At 42.2% G+C, this 17646-nt stretch overlaps 1 protein-coding gene across 1 annotated transcript in view; it reads left to right on the forward strand.

Moving 5' to 3' along the window:
• SLC5A8 (solute carrier family 5 member 8) overlaps positions 1-15499 on the forward strand; it is a 47412-nt gene extending 31913 nt beyond the window's left edge. Inside the window, exons 10-15 of the mRNA XM_075552715.1 lie at positions 1420-1487; positions 3502-3588; positions 8208-8413; positions 9502-9605; positions 14777-14856; positions 15377-15499. Coding sequence (XP_075408830.1) covers positions 1420-1487; positions 3502-3588; positions 8208-8413; positions 9502-9605; positions 14777-14856; positions 15377-15499 — 668 coding nt within the window. The remainder of the gene's footprint in view (positions 1-1419; positions 1488-3501; positions 3589-8207; positions 8414-9501; positions 9606-14776; positions 14857-15376) is intronic.
• Positions 15500-17646: the final 2147 nt, after the last annotated feature.

Consider the following 17646-nt stretch of genomic DNA (forward strand, 5'->3'; position numbering starts at 1 on the left):
ATTAAGAGGGTTTGAGATAATGCATATGGAACAAGAGGCACTAGTTAGTGTCCAAGCAATGTTGATACTGGTGATTAATTACTAATAGCCCCTGCTAGTAGAGATTAGACTTTCAGCTATGTTAAGGGTTGTAGAAAATCATTATCTTGATCTATTTGCAGTAAAGACCCTGGATAGAGAACATGGCAAATGATTTGAGCGTGCTTCCATTAACTTTGAATATTCAAAACATAAGGGTCGTGTTTCAATGATCTATGAATTGGAGAGAAATCAAGCTAATTGTGTTGGAAATACTACTTATATAAGCACCGAGAAGCACAGAGCTTTTTGCAAATTTAATAAAAGGATTTCTACTTAAGTGCACTAAAATTATTGAGCCAATATACTTGAACACTCTGATATGTTTGAGTACTCACTGCTATCAAATGGATTAGAAAACCACTGACCTTGTGTTTAGCACCTCCGTCTGTAGCCCTTTATACCACAAGCCACCAGGACTCCTTGTGTGGGAGCTGGTATAAGGGAAAACAGTACTAATAGTATAAAGAATACACTTAATTTTATGGTGAACAACTTTCTCGTGTATTTTTCTGTATTGTCTGTTTGAGTTTTGGATATTGACTGCTTTCAAGTGATTTCTACTAATGGCTATTCTTTAAGAATAAAGTTTAGTTTGGGTACATTTTCTTATAATTTAAACAATATATAAATCTGGGGGAAATATGAAAAATATTGAAAGTCAAAAGATCCGGGGCTGGAGGTGGGGAGCTACTACAATCTGAGACCCCATGGTGGCTCTAAAATTTCTATGAAGAGATTGGGGGATGCAGTTTGGTGAAGGTGAATACAATGCTTGTATTGAAGCTCTTTATTGGTTTGATAGGAGGAGCTTTGAGGGTGAAGTTGGAAGTTATGGAGGGGACACAAGATTCCACACCATGCTTTGTTGTGGCCATTGCCACTTCCCAGAGAAATGAGCACCTGAAGTGACAAGAGTCCAGTCCCCAACATTTGTCACCCTCCACCACTTCTTGTACAGAGCAGAGCTTGTGTCTTAGTTTCGCACACTGGAAACAGAAACCCTGGCTTCCCTTTCCAGACACATGTTTACAGAGGATTAGATTAAAAAACACAATAGTTCCTACTTTTTAAATCCCCACAGTTAATTCTAGGGATTCTTTACTTATATAACCGAATGTGGTAACTAATCCCAGGGCATAATATAAGGGTTTTATTTGTATTATTTGCACACTGCTTAATCCCGGAGGAAAACACCCTCCTTGTTAGGGCTCTCATGTGTGAGCCGTTCTTCACTACCATCCTATTGTTTACTTTGACTCAGGGCATAGCAACCTATTCTATTGTGAAGTTCATGCTCACGGCCTGGGTCTTACACTGACATGTCCCTTCTCCATCAAGGTGTGCTCTACGGAGCCCTGTGCATTGGAATGGCTGCTCTGGCCTCACTCATGGGAGCTCTGTTACAGGTAAGAGTTGATGGCTTGAGTCACTATCAATAACACTGGGAATGTAATGTGGCCATCCTTCTAGACGTTCTTCTGTAGATATCTACACATAAATAATCACAGGACAGGGATGAGTAAATTGCCTCTCTTATTTTTTTTACCCTTTAAAATCAAACTTTTTTTTTGAGTTAATTGTAAATTCACAGGCAGTTGCAAGAGAGAATCCAGAGAGAACTTGTAAACTTTTTATGTGGTTTCCTTCTATAGGAATATCTCAAGAACTCTTTTATTTACTACATTGAATCTTCTAATACATAAATAGCCAACTATATCCTGCAGCGGGCTCCTAAAAGGTCCGAGGTGGCCTCTTCTAAGTCTTTCGTTCCAGGAATTGACTTGTCATTTTTCCAATTTGGGGCTAATGTGATAAATCAGCCAAATTTTAAAGAGTCTGATCCGTTCCTATCAACCTTGACAGAACTCATTCAAAGCCTGGCATTACAGGGCAGGTAGAAGTTGTCCATAAATTTAATGTTTGTTACCTGGAGGCTGCCTGTAGAGAAAACAAATGGTTCTTTGTACATTTAACTTGTAGCCTGTGACTTTGATGAACTCAATAATTAGTTCTGGAATTTTTGTACTCATATCACTTGGGTTTCTTATGCAATCATATCTTCTGTCAATAGGGACAGGTTTTTTGGGATGAATTTATTTTTGTGAATTAGGTGAGGGGTTTACATTTCATACCATCAACCCTGCACTCAATAGTTCAAACCACTCGTCAACCTCATCTCCCCCTATTCTATCCCACCTCCCTCCCACCCCCATTTCTCTTCTCCTTCCTTTGACTATCCACCCTCTCTTTCATCCAAGTCAATGCCTGTCAACCTTCTAGTTTTTGCTTCATTTTCCCACCCGTGTCCTCTTCTCTTGGGAATATCCAAAGTTGTTCTCTTTGGTATGTAATTTTTGTCTTTTTTAATCCTTATAATAGTGTTCTCATACAATATTTTTTCCTTTTATGATTGACTACGTTGGCTCAACATAATGTTCTCCAGGTCCAGCATGTCATGAGGTGTTAGGCGGTTTTATTCTTGTTTTTTAGCCATGCAGAGCATTCCATTGTGCTCAGGTAGTCAAGTTCCTTTGTCCATTCTTCTACGGATGGGCTTTTGGGTTTTTTCCAACTTCTTGCCATTGTGAACATGACTCTGCAGTTAACATGAAGTGCAGCAATCTGTGTGTGGCATGACTCTCACTCCTTTAGTGTATAATACCTCACAGTGGTCTTGCTAGACCCTATGTGATTTTTTTTTGACCTATGTGATTTCTATTGCCAGTTGTTTGAAGAAGTGCTTTCCACATGGTTGTATATTTTATTTATCTTTTTTTATCTGTATGCCTTTTATTTCCTTTTCCTATCTCATTGCTTTAGTTACAAGTTCCAGTATTACATTGAATAAGAGTGGTGACAGCTTATATGCTTGCTTTGTTCCTGATGTTAGTGGGAGGGATTCAATCTTTTACCAAAAATTGATCTTTTAAAGAAGAACATATTTTTAGGTGCTAGTTCCATTCTTAGAGCATCAAACCAGATATAGTAATGAGTTTCATCGCCATCTGGACACTAAATTTTATTCCACTGCAATCTTGGTGTGAGGAGGATTTGAAACTCCCCCAAATACAAAGGAAGGCTGTGATTGATTATCATGCCTGCCAAAATAAGGTTGAGAGGCGTGGAGCCAATTTTCACTCATGCATTCCTGTAGAATGTTCAATAGGTACTCCCATTTATTGGGAATCTCTACTTTTCCCTTCTTTCTCCTGCCTTTCTTGGGGTGATAATTCAAGGAAGAAATAGCTGCTTGAGACAGAAGAGCTTCCCATCTTTAATTACCCCTTGGCCAATGACAAAGCTGCCATGACTTCCAGGAGGAACTGGAGATTTACAACCCCCCACTTGATGAAATTACTTTGAAATACTTTAACTTTGGATTTAAGATCGCTCATCTCTAAATTCTTATTATCCGTGCAGGCCGCACTCAGCATCTTTGGTATGGTTGGTGGACCACTTCTGGGATTGTTTTCTTTGGGCATTTTGGTTCCTGTCGCCAACTCAATCGTAAGTATAAGAATAAATATATCCGTAAAGTGTACGTTCCCAGCTGTAGTAGCAGCTCTGCATTTTTGCTCTTCTCCATTTTAAAGTTACAGATTTTTTGAGCTTCGTCACTAGTGGCTTTTCTGGATGCTACTGTAACTTACTCACTTCCTTTGCTGGGTGTGCAAGTGCTGGACACTGGGATCTGGTGGGCACGAAGGTAAATGGAAACTGACAAAGATATATCATGGGATTTAAAATACTCATAATACAATTAAAGTAGCAACTTTTGAGGGGGTTGCATTTAGCTTCTTCCTTTAAACCCTAATTGCTAGAATTTAAAGAAAGAGATCGACAGGCTCTAACATAAGAGACTGAAGACAATGGAGCTGAGTCAGGGGACAGAAAAGTAAAGCAATAGATTTATCTAGAAAGTTTTCACCCCAGATACTTCATACAACAGCTCCCCTAATATGACTCTAGCCCAAAAGGAGGGATCAGAATTGGGGTTTCTGTCCCTACAGGTACATCTGTCTGTGCTGTGCAGAAGTACAAAATGTTTGGAGCAAATGACATTAGAACGCTTTCTCTGCAAGCCAGCAGAAAGGCCTCTGCTTCAGTGCTGCGCTGAGATACAGTTCAGGGAACGTGTGTGATGTATGCATGATTGTTCTGGTCAGACATGGAACACCATGGAACCTTATTATGTTCAGTATTCCATTTTCCTCAGAAGGTCTTAGAACTGTCAAATTAAAAAAAAGCCAAACCAACCTCACTGCCATCGCGTCAATGCTAAATCGTAGCGACCCCACAGGGCAGGGGAGAATTGTGCCATTGGCCTTCGGAGACGTTCCATCTACACAGGAGCAGACAGCCTCCTGTGTTTCTTGAGGACCTGCCAGCGGCAGGTGCGAAGGGCTGATCTCGAGTGAGCAGTGCAGTGCCGGGCGCCCTTAGCCTCCAGGGTTCCTGTTTGCAAACTCAGAGGCAGTGACATGGAGACACCTGCAGGACATCCGCTCGCTGGTTTTCCCTGTGGGTTGTTGCCTGTTGCAGCTGCTGCTTTCTTTGCATCTTGCTCATCTGTGTGCACCATTCCTCCTTTCCAGCACCTTCTGGCACCATTTTGTCTTCTGAAATTCTAGCCCCCTGAAGGAGCGCTGGTGGTGTAGTGGTTACATGTTGGGCTGTGATCCTCATGGTTGGCAGTTTGAAACCACTAGCAGTTCCTCAGATTGAGTGGGCTTTCTACTCCTGTAAACAGTTATGGTCTTGGAAACTCACTGTGAGCCAGCACTGACTTAGCAGGGAGTTTGGTTTTCAGAACATTTAAAGCAGAGGTTAGTATACTAGAATTAAAGACTTTTGGATCCCATTCTTTCTTTTTTTAAAGGTTAACAGTTTTTTATTTTTAAATTATTTTATTGGAGGCTCATACAATTCATATTACAATCCATCCATCCATCCATTGTGTCGAGCATATTTGTACATTTGTTGCCATCATCATTCTCCAAACATTTGCTTTCTACTTGAGCCCTTGGTGTCAGCACCTCGTTTTCCCCCTCCCTCCCAAACCCTTGATAATTTATAAATTATTTTTTTTCATGTCTTACACTGTCCCTGGGTCCTGTTCTTAGTACTAAATGCAACTGCCTGGACAGCATTTAAGGATTCTGGTTTGTGAGTGTCTTAAATGCGAATCATTAAACACCGACAAAATTTATTTGAAATGTCCATTAGAAATGCCCATCTGTCCACCAGAGGCCACCATTTCTTCATTTGTTCAGATTGCTCAGGGCTTTGCTTCTTTCCAGTCCTCTCGGCCAGAAGCCCTGGTGGCGCGTGGCTACTACACACTGGCTGCTAACTGCAAGGCCAGCACTTTGAAACCAGCAGCCATTCCAGGGGAGCGAGATGAAGCATTGACTCCTGTTCAGCTTCCATCTTGGAAACTCGCAGGGAGCACTTCTGCCCTGCTCTAGAGGGTTGCTGTGAATTGCATCGACTGGAGGGCAGTGAGTGGGGTTTTCTAAGAGCTCGGGATGTCTGAGTAGTTGCAAACAACTCCTTTTACATGTATAACTCTGCATTTGGAAGTCTTCCTCATCTCCCTTGGCCTGGGGTGTGTATTTATTGTTCCCTCCCGAGTGAGCCGTATTGTGACCACACAGTTATCTGAAACATAACACAGGTGAACACTGCTGCCTATTTCCAGTTGGGAACTTCCTCAGGTGAGATTTTACATAGGCAAAAAGATAGACCATTTAGAGTTTAATTTCAGCATCTATTTGTGGGTTTGTCACAGGATACCCAAGATTAACGCTCTCCCCCCCCCACCACCGCAAGGTTGACCTCTTAGCTTGCTGATGTAGTTATATCACCAGTTCCTCCCACAATCCCTGTCTGAAGAGCTACCAGGAGTTAGACTAGTTTGCAGAAAGCTTACCTGTAGGGAGAAAGATGGTTTAACTTGCTGACAAAAGTTTAATAGAGATAGCTCATGATGATGATAATCATATTTGGTTTTATTTTCGATCTTTGGGGGGGCACTATGGGTAGCTTACGTGTCATAACAAACTCACAAACTAAACTCACTGCCATTGAGTTGAGGCCAACTGTAACTCTTTCCAGGAGTACCTGGTGGTTTTGAACAGTGGACCTTGCAGTTAGCAGCCCAACATGTAAATGCTACAGAAAGAAAGAAAGAAAGAAAGAAAGAAAGAAAGAAAGAAGGAAAGAAAAGAAGGGAGAAAAAAATGATATGCTGAACACTGTCATCAGACTAGTAAGCACTGACGATTTCTGCCCTGGTAGGGTTTATGGTTCCACGGATCTCCGATCCCCCAAACTGCCGTCTCAGAGCGACTCTTTTGGATGGAACAGACTTGTTCAGAGTGTTTCCAAGGCTGTAAATCTTTATGGAAGCAAACTAGTACACCACTCTCCTACAGAGTGGTACAAAACTCAAAGACAAACACTGCCATCGAGTTGATGCTAACTCATAGCGACCCTCTAGGGCAGGGTAGAAGTGCCCCAGTGAGTTTCCAAGACTGTACCTGTTTACAGGAGAAGAACGCCCCCTCTTTCTCCCACGGAGTCCCGAGGACTCCTACGAGCTATAGGTGTGCTCAAATACTCACCCGTTTGATTGGCAGCTGAGTACTTCACCACTGTGCCACCAGGCGTCTATGTTCTCTGTCCAGCTATGTGCAGAGCTGAGCACAGCACCAGCTGACCATGCTGCCAACGTAGCCTGAGATTACTCAAAAGTATTGTGCAGCTGGTATATGCCTATGCCTGTGTTCAGTGTGAGAGCCCAGGCGGCATCGTTGGGCTGTGATCCCCAAGGCCTGCAGTTTGAAACTCCAGCTCCTCCATGGGAGAAAGACAGGTCTTTCGACCCCTGTACAGTTACAGCCTCAGAAACGCACAGCACCAGTTCCATCCTGTCCTTTAGGCTCACTCTGAGCTGGCCATGACTTCCTGGCCGTGCGTTTGGGTTTGGGTTTGGGGGTAATTGCTGGGCATCTAAGATGAATGTTCTGATTTCATGATCTCACCTTCATGCTGGAGGTTACAGACCTTCCTGACCCTGAAATCTGACTCCTCCCATCTGGTCAGCAGCCTTCTCGCTCCCCCATCAGCACGTCATTTTTTTTCCTGTCCTATGAATTTACAACAATGGGCTCAAGCATAGGAACAGCTGTGAAGGCGCAGGACTAGGCAGTGTTTTACTCTGTGTGGCATAAAGGTCTCTGTGGTTTGGAGCTGGCTCGATGGCACCTAACTACAAAAACACGATTTCATCTTTCGGTTCTTTCTCATCTAGAGTCTGGGGCTCAGGTTGCCCTCTCTGGTCATTGTTCTTAAACGAAGGGAGGGAATTTCACCTTGGAGGAAGGAATTTCCTAACTCTAGAGAATAGGGCTTACATTATTCAAGGCCTGGAAGAACCCCTAGATTGCTGATGAAAAGGTGGGGACCTGAGTCTTCTAAGATTAGAACGTCAAACGTGTATGGAGAGGATGGCTCGCCACCTTCTCCTGTCACCATCTCCCTCTGTAGAAGGACTGGTGCTTTCGTTGTGTGGATTATGGGAGCCATTTGGAAAATGTGCTATTTTTTCCCTTTATTGATGAATAGCCCAATTGCAGTCTTCCATAGAGAGAAATTCTACGTGGACTTTCTTTTTTCATATTTTATTGATAGGATGGCATGACATATATGTTCACAGATTAAATACAAATTGAGAGAATAATTAGTCTGGAGTCAACTACAAGGCTGTTTTAATTACTAATGTGTGAAGAGACAAAGAGGCCAGACATATTGCTGGCCCTGGAAACAGTGGAAGAAATGGAAGTATAAGATGCTTGAAATGCAAAACAGACAGAAGTTGATAATTGGCTGGATGAATAGATGAAAAAGGGCATGTGGTTACAGAGTCTCCAGGGCTCTGGCCTGAGAAGCCCCTAGGTGCCTCGAATGCCATAACATGATGCAGAGAGGGATCTTGGAAAGGGTAGTAGTGTAGGGGCAAGTTGGTAAATATGGCTTGGACCATGTTGAGCTTAACCTTTCAATGTGAAATTGCATCTCAAAATAGACTATTATTTTCTTTTAAAAACACTCTTGTTTTGCAGGGAGCCCTTGTTGGGCTGATGGCTGGCTTTGCCATTTCTTTGTGGGTTGGGATTGGAGCTCAACTCTACCCACCGCTTCCTGAGAGAACTTTGCCATTAAGCCTCGAAACCTACGGCTGTAACATCACACACAATGCGACGGAGTTGTTGACCACCACTGAGATGCCTTTTTCTACTAGTGCTTTCCAAGTACACAACCCTGTAAGGTATTGACTTAAGTATTATAATGTCATTTTAGAAAAATTACACCGAAGATAGAGCACTCTGGATGCCTACAGAATTGTGGTAAAATACCACAATCGTGTAACACAAACTTCCATGTATCTAAGCTTACTTGGGCAATTCTGTGGCATTAATGACACTGGCAGAGTTACACTACCCATGTTACAGCACTCTCTTTTTTCCCCAAAACATTGTCACTACCCCAAGCAGAAATCAGATTTAACCCATGTGTTTCCCTTCTCTGTGTTCATGGCCTCTCAGAATTTCATTGTCTTGAGCAATTTGATGCCTTCAAACATTGTCAGTCTAAATCAAGCCACTCTTAGTGACCTTTCATGAAAGTGAGAGCCCAGCGCCAACTTAAAGCAAAACAAAAACTGGTTAGATCACACATCCCACCATGCGCATCATTCTAGGTGTGTCTAAGGCAGGTAGGTATGGCCCATTCCTTGGGTGCCACTTGCAGGGAGGTGCCACGGAGTCATTTCCATAAATGTCAGTCTCCGTCATTCGTGGCGAGACATCATTTAACAAGTCGGAACTAATAGTTTCATATTTGAGAGCCTCCCCTGTGGGATCTTGCTCTGCTGAGTGTAGCAAGAGGAAAGTGGGAGAAACTGGATTTGAGAACATCAGAGACCACTTTTCGTCAGTGAAAGCAAGGAACGCGCACCTATCATTTTCACACGGTGCCATAATGTGTGAAGTAAAAGCGTCATGAACTTGACATATTCTTGAGCTGGCATTGTAAAGTTATCTAGAAGATGGGTGTCAAGTGCTTGGACAGTCTTCGCATCGATGCTGTTTTCTGCAGCGATGCCTCTGATCTCACTACCCTTCGAGCACAACAGAAACTCGTCCCAAGTGCAGGAAGAACCCCTCTGCCTGCCTGTCATCTTGTGCTGCTCTCAGTCTTGTCTCTAGGCTTCAATGCTTCCTTGACCCACTAAGATAATCCAGGGACACAAGATAGTGACACTTTAAACATTGTTAAATGGTGTATCTTAACTTTGTCACGAGTTGCTAGTAGCATTAGATGAGATGTTATAATTGTGTCTTTGCTCTCTCTTAGGACTCCATTGATGGATAACTGGTATTCCTTATCATATCTCTACTTCAGTACCCTTGGGACTTTGGTAACCATATTCGTGGGGACCATTATTAGTTTAATAACAGGTAAATACCTACACATTTGTATTATTGTAATTGCCTCATTATCTCAGTTTGTACTATACTTTGTAACAATTTGTGCTATTTATTGTAGTTCTGTTAACAGCCAGTTTAATTATATCCTTCATGGAAAATCTGCCATGAATTTGGCCATTTATATAGCTTTTAGGAATGTAGTGTTTTATCTATAAGATGAAAACAATAACAATTAGTCTGCCTTATTACAAGGTTGTTGTAAGATTTTTAAAAGATGCTTGGAAAAATTTCATAAAGCCAACAGGTGGGTACAATGCTGGGCATTTGACTCATATCTCTGTACCGATCCTATGCCATGATTTCGCCATTGCCCTACTCTTGAGTTTTTGTAAGTTAAAATGAGTTATATAAGGAAAAGTAATGCAAATTTTTATGTATAATGATCTCTGGCTAAACATACTGTGAGCTTTACTTCTAAACATAGTGTAAGGGTAATTTTCAAATGGTCATCGTCTCACTAGAATTTTTTTTCTTTTTATCCAACTGATGATAAAAATAGTACAAATTGCTCTCTGGGGTTGCTATGGAGCTGTTTCTATGGGACAGTTTGCCCTCATTCTGTGAATTCTCTCTACTTCCCTCCTGTCCTGGATTCTGGGCTGCCTCTGCTAGTACTCCTTATTCTTGGATACTGCCTTAATGAAGAAGGCCCCGTGGTCTAGTGCTTACACAGGCGGCTGCTAGCCACCAGGTCAGCAATCCCAAAGCATCAGCTGATGCTCCTTGGGAGAAAGAGGACACTTTTTCCCCTCATAAAGAGGCACAGACTCAGGAGCTCACCGGGGCCGCTCTCCCCTGTCCTATAAAGTTGCCGGGAGTCAGAATTGACGGATGGCACTGAGCTTGTTTATTTGTTTAAAATTTGCCTTCATGGCATGAAACATATGCTACAGAAAATTCTCAAGAAAAGATAGACAAGGGTTTTCTTGAAATTTCATGTTTGACCAAAATTTTAAAAGTCTATGCTGATCAAAGGAACCCTGGGGGCACAATGGATAACTGTCCACCTGCTACCTGAGAGGTTGGCAGTTTGAGCCCACCAATGCCTCCACAGGGAATCAAGAGACTTGGCGATCTACTCTGGTAAAGATTACTGCCTTGAACCCCCTGTGGTTCGACTCTGGCCTCTCAGGCCGTTACGAGTTCACATCGACTTGACGGCACACAAGAACAGCACGCTTGAGCGGGAATTATTTGAAGCAGGGGATCCTCGGTTGAAAGAGACGTCTCTGTTTAGGAGAGAGGATCTCTAATTTCTTACCACTGGCTATGTCACTGTGGAGAATGCCAACGGCAGGCTGGTGCTTGACCCTTGGCGTGTGACCTCTTTCCACCGTGACTGGCTTGTGCTTGGTGCTTAATAGCTTTTTCCATTCTGAAGTCCCACACCCTTTGGTCCTAAGGGGGGGGGGGGTGCGTATTTTATGTGCTGCCATGTCCTAGATTTTCTGTTTCTGGAAATGCCTGCAAGTCACATGGGCTCTTGGGATAGTTTCTCTAATTTTCTTTTCTCTCCTTTTTTTCTATCTCTCTACATTTTAGGTCTACTACACGGGACCTTTAAAAATGTTGTTCTCCACTAATTCTCAGAGGAGCACTCTGATCCAGTTTTGAGACTAATCTGTAGGGAACAGGGCAGGGAGGAAGCTATTGCAGGAAGCCAGGTGAGACATCATGGTGGCTCAGGCTAGGGTCAAACTTTGGTGGTGGCGGAGTTGACGAAAAGCATGGACTCCCTAATGTCATTCACACACAACATCCACAGCAACCACACTGGGGAAGGCAGCGCCACTTAACTTTTTGTCAAGTATTTAAAAACTAGGTACACTTGGTACAAATGCATCTGAAGTCTTCATTTGGTTTAGCGACCAGCCCTTTGCCATTCCATGGAATCCCCCACCAGTGATTCCTGCATCTGGCTAGCACCACGGTTCAAAGCTCTGTGACCTACACACGTCCACTTATGAAGCATGTTACTTCACAAAAGTTGGTTTAAAGCATTTTTTAAAGGACTGTGCTTTTTCTCATAAGGGAATGATGGGTACATTGGGCTTCTCTTTGGTCTCTTTTGATATATTTGAAGACAGATTTAAACATTTCCCACAAGTTATCCATTGATTCACTTCTGGAATACATTTAATCAATCTGCTTATACTCTATGTCCTTTGGCCCATATTTAGTCCATTTTACTATTTAAAAAAACTGGGTCTCAATCGTACCCTTTCTGAATACCTTTTGTTTCTCTTAGATATTTTGATAACCATGTATAATTATATCCTTTGTTTTAAAAATTAATGAACTACCCAGGTTTGTAGGCATCAGGTAATAGATTCCCAAACACCTCATTCATTTTAGGAATGTGATTAACAGCAAGCCTTTCGAAAACCCTAAAAATGTTCTCCCCTGATGCTCCTTGGCAAATATGTCTTAAAACAGACTGTAATGTACTAGATACCCCTAAGCATCTAGGCCGTATAGACTAGGGTTTAGTTTCAGCTCCATCTAACTATTCCTTATGTACCATGAATCAGTTTTCCTCATTAGTAAAACAGGTGCAAATACTTCCACATGCCGACCAGGAGTGCGGTGACTGTTTTAGGAACCTCATTTCTAGACCCACCAGAATGACTAGCGTGGGGTGCTAGGTGCCTTCAAGTCAGTTTGGACGCATCGCCACCGCCTGGATGGCATAGGGAAGCACCGGTCCTGCGCCCCTCTCACAATTGCTGCTGGGTGTCAACCCATCCTTGCAGCCACAGTGTAAATCCATTTCATTGAAGGTCTTCCTCTGTTTCACCTCTCGACTGTACCAAGCACGATGGCCTTCTCCAGGGACGGGTCCCTCCTGACAACATGTCCAAAGTCTGACAGACCAAGTGCCAGCAGCCTCCCAAGTAGGGAGCATTCTGGCTCTACTTTCTCCAAGAAAGATTGGTCTGTTCTTCTGGGAGTCGATGGCTGTGTTAGGCTGGGTTGTCTAGAGAAACAAAACCAGTGACACTCCTCTATGTGCAAGAAGAAATAATTTTATATCAAGACAGCATCCCATTCCAGTCCAACTCAAGTTCATGGGTCTGATGCTACCTCGAGCCCTCTTCAGACACACATAGCTCCTGGTCAATGACACAGAAAGATGAAGCAGGAAGCAGAGAGCTCCCAGGTCAGTGGAAACATAGCAGGACTCTGCTAGCTCTCTGGGTCTCCGGGTCTCATGGAGGCAGACACGGTTTCCTTGTGAAGAGGAAGGTGAAGGGCCAGGGAGAGAGAAGTTTCCAGTGTCTCATAAAAAGGCCACACTCCCAAGGAGGCAGTGGTAGACTGACTGATCGATAGGCTGCACGCCACTCCTACCCTTTCATGCAGGATCAAGTAGACGTCAAATCTCACCATCACAATGGTGCATTCAATATTCTTCGCCAACACCATAACTCAAATGCGCCGATTCTTCTGTGGCCATCCTTCATTAGTCAGCTTTCATGTGCAGATGGAGCGATTGAAATACTAAGTCTTAGGTTAGGTACGCTTTAGTCCCCTAAGTGACATTTTTACATGTCCAAAACGTCTTCTACAGCAGATTCGATTGTGCAATATGCCGTTTGATGCCTTGACTGCTTCCCTGGATGTTGATTGTGGATCCAAGCAAAATGAAATCCTTAACAACTTCCATCTTTTCTCATGATGTTGTCTCTTGTCCCAGTGGGGAGGCCTTTGCTTTCCTTATGTGGCGTGTGACCCGCATTGAAGCATGTAGTGTTTTATTTTCATCACTAAGTGTTGCGAGTTCCCTTCACTTTACGTCGGGAGGGCGGTGTCATCTGCAGTCACAGGCTCCCTTCAATCCTGATCTTGGGTTTATATCTATGTACTCGGTCGCTCGTCTATCCTCAGTGTACAGATTGAATGAGTACGGTGAAAAGATAACTCTGTTGCATACCGTCTCTGATTTTAACATGCAGTGGTCCCTTGTTCTTTTTGAACAAATGCTTCTTGGTCTATGTACTAAGAATGCCCATTCTTTGCAATGTAACCATAATTTGCTATAATACACATGGCTGAATGTTTCTGTGTACTCAAAGCACAAATAAACATCTTTCTGGGCCTTTCTGCTTTCAGCCAAGATCCGTCTGACATCAGCAGTGTTAGCCCTCTTTCCACATCCTCTTCTGCTTGACTTCCTATCAATTATCCATGGATGTAATACTATAACAAATTTCAAATTATTTTCAGTAACACTTTACTTGCCTATGATATTGTTGGATAATTTCCACATTCCATTGGATCATTTTTCTTTGGAATAAGCCAAAATATAGATCTAGTAGACAATAATATTGGATGAATTAATTTAAAATTAATGTCACTTTCAGAAAATCGTGCGTACCCATGCTTAAAGAATGGTCTTTGCATGAAAAGCATGGCCGCCACACCTGTAGGTGTAAGAATCATCTTGAAATCTTGGGAGCAATTAGAATTAAGCAGCCTTCAAACAGAGCTCGAATTTGATCAGTCCAACCGGAGGCCAGGATTGGAACTACACTTCCTAGATCTGAATAGAAGTGGTGCGAGGACCATGTTTTGTGATACATACTTTTAAGAGCCTCCTGTCTGATCAAAAAGAAAATCACAAACCCAAAGATAAGTTTTGTAAGGAAGGCAAAACCGTCGAGAACAGGCCTGAAAAAGATCATCAGCATGCTGCTTGTCACTAAGAGAATTTACTCGACAGGTGGCCCATCATTTCTCGAGTTTTCACACACAAGTAGCTAGCCATCGCTGCTCATTGAGGAACAGAAGCCCCATTGTTTGAAGCACAGGCAGATGGTTTGCTATTTTCCTAGTGGAGTAAAGAGAACACGTTTAAACCCGCTTTCCTGTCAGCATCGGGCTGGATGAGGTAATTGGCTTAAGTTTAGGAGCTGTCTCACTGACATCGTTCAACATTAGACTCACAGCTAGCACAGTTGGAAGCTTGCAGGATCTGAGACCCACTGAGGGAGAGGGACGGGGCTCTGTCTTCAATTCTCGAAGAGCTTTTCTCTGTGTGCACAGGGGGAGTGTGCAGAAGCTAAATGCCTGTACGAGAGAAGTTGCTGTGTAGTTGTGGATGTCTTTATACCAAGGTCAATAACATGTCTGTTTTTCAGGAGGAAGAAAACAAAACATAGACTCCAGATTCCTGCTAACCAAAGAGGACTTTCTGTCCAATTTCAAAAATTTTAAGAAAGTAAGTTGGTTTCTCTTTTCCATAAATTGCTAAGACGGAGTCTTAATACTTGGAGAGAGCACACATGAGTGAGATCTCAGAACTTCTAGACAGTGGCGAATAAGGAAAGGCTCTACCCTGTTCTCTGATGATCTGTATCTGTATCTGCTTTATATCTCGCCCTCAGCAAACTGGTTTCTGTGCGGTCACGTTGGGGCTCACTCCCAGCCATCCTATCACACAGAGCAGAAATGCTCAAGGGTTTCCTAGGCGGAAATCTGTAGGGGAGTAGAATGGAGAAGAAAACCAGGTTCTACCTTCCAAGAGCTTAACTGGTGGATTCAAGCCACCAACCTTTTGGTTAGCAATTGAATGCCTAACCTTACGCTACTGCCAACCTCACCCCCATCCACCCCCAAAACTCCAAAGCTGGTGTAATTTCTACCAACAAGAATTTTTAAAACAGTGGTAACGATGATTGAAGGCAGACTGATCATAGTTTCTCTTTTCTAATCACCCCGTTAACCTTTTCTTTTAAAAGAAGCACGTCTTAAACTATAAATCGCATCCTGTGGAAGATGGTGGAACTGATAATCCTGCCTTCAACCACATTGAATTAAACGTCACGGACCAAAGCAACAAGATCAAGGGGACCCGTTTGTGAATGCGCCCAAAGGATGCCTTTGAAACCGTGCCTCCGCTTTCCAGGGTTGCCGGGATCAATGGATCCATTTTAGTTTTTCATCTCAACTCTCTCATAAACAATTGGGGGGAACTCGCGGGGGGGTGGGGGGGGGTGGGGGGCATTGCATTTTTTCTTAAAGTCCAACTTTGTTGCCCTGACTCCGCTCATTCATGGAGACAGCGTGCCTGGAGAGAGCACCAGCGCGCGCCCCTCTCGTTCTCTTTGACTCGGATTTCCACGGACACCGCAATGCTGCCTTTTCCAGATCCTGGTCCTTGTCTACAGTCTTAAATTCTGCTTTGATCTGCACTTTTTCTTTTTTTTATTTAAACATTTATTTTATTTAATGTATTTTTAAAAATCATTGTATTAGGGGCTCATACAACTCTTATCACAATCCATGCATACATCAATTGTGTAAAGCACATTTGTACATTCACTGTCCTCATCATTGTCAACATATTTGCTCTCCAGCTTTGCACTTATTCATTGCAATTTTCCATCTTGATTTCCTCATTAGTCTATTTTCCTGGACTTGGATCTGTCTTGAGACACTAGTGTGTACCATTCAATTCAACTCCTTGTTAGCTGAGCCCCAACCTGTGCATTATCAACTCTCGGGAATCTGATATGAACTCACGTCTACATATCAATGAAGGATTTGGTGAACAAAGATATGTATAGCATTAGGCTTCGTGGTTAGGCTCCGTGGAGTTACATAATTCACACTTAATGCTATTAAGCTGAACTTTTCAATGTCAGCAGATTTGCAGTTGATGAAATTAAAAGATGTGCATACTCCTTAGGTCTCCAGGATCCTGAAACCCAGCCAGCTAAATGACATGGGCACACATGACCATTTCCCTCTGATGTTCCAGAATCATGACGTGTGCTTTGTTTTCAATTTGAAGTGGCAGTCTTCAAATTGTTTAACTGTTTATTTTTCTACCTGTCTAGCTTAGAGTTTGGCTATAGGCTCTCATCAGTAACTTATTTATTCTATGGTACCACATTAGATACAGACAGTCCTCAGGTTATGAAGAAGATTTGTTCCTTAGTGTGTCTTTCAGTAAGTTGAAGACCTGCATATGGTTTAGCCTCAGAGTTGCTATGAGTTAGAATCCACTGAATGACAGTGAGCTTAGAAAAACAAAATCAAAATTCACTGCCATTGAGTCGATGCCAACTCACAGTGACCCTATAGGGCAGGGTAGAATTGTCCTTGGGTTTCTGAGGCTGTAACAGTTACAGGCTCAGAAAGGGAGTAGAAAGCCCTGTCTTTCTCCAGAGTAGAGCTGATGGTTTCAAACTGCTGACCTTCCAGATCGCTGCACAGGGCTCCCTGCCAGTGAGCTTAGTGGAAGAAAAACATTTTTTAATGCTTTTAACCAGCACAGATACCAAGTGAAGGCATTTGTGATGAAGAATTTACTGCAATAATTTGGTTAAGGTTTTTCAAAGTGGGAGCGATTTACATGAAATTAAAGGACAAGTAAGAGTTGTCTATAAAAAAAAAAGAGTTGTCTATAAATTGGATGTTTATAACCCAGGGACTTATTGTACTTATTTTTTTTAATTTTAAAAAATGAGTGATAAATATTTAAGTACATTAAAGTTGCCAATTGCAAAGTTAAGAATTAAAATCATAGGAGGTAGTATTTATCTGAGGCACAGATGTTTCTATGATATTTAAATATTATTCCTATAAAATATGTATTCTTATTTCTTATGTATATAGATGTTATTTTTTTAATCAATATATTTATAAGAAATATCAAATTTTGCGAATCTACAGTATTTTAATGAATTGATCTGCTATTGTATGCAAGTGTGATTTGAGCTATATTTATTTAGTAACTCTAAATGTACATGTGTATATAATGCTTCGATGTTGGAAATTAAAATCATTTTATTTAAAGAAATTTTCCCTTTCTCTTACTGCTGAGGAGTTGTCCAACACATTCTTAGGGAGAGAAGAGGCTTTTGTCCTTGTCATGTTGTTTTATACAAAGTATATCTTGTGGCATCAGGACTATTGATAATTTGCATTTATCAGCATGAGAGATGGGCCACTAGAATTCTTACAAAATCACAGTCATACTACTAATGAGAAATAATTTCTCTTA

The sequence above is a fragment of the Tenrec ecaudatus genome, chromosome 6 (genome assembly GCF_050624435.1).
Source record: "Tenrec ecaudatus isolate mTenEca1 chromosome 6, mTenEca1.hap1, whole genome shotgun sequence".
Classification (NCBI taxonomy): Eukaryota; Metazoa; Chordata; class Mammalia; order Afrosoricida; family Tenrecidae; genus Tenrec; species Tenrec ecaudatus.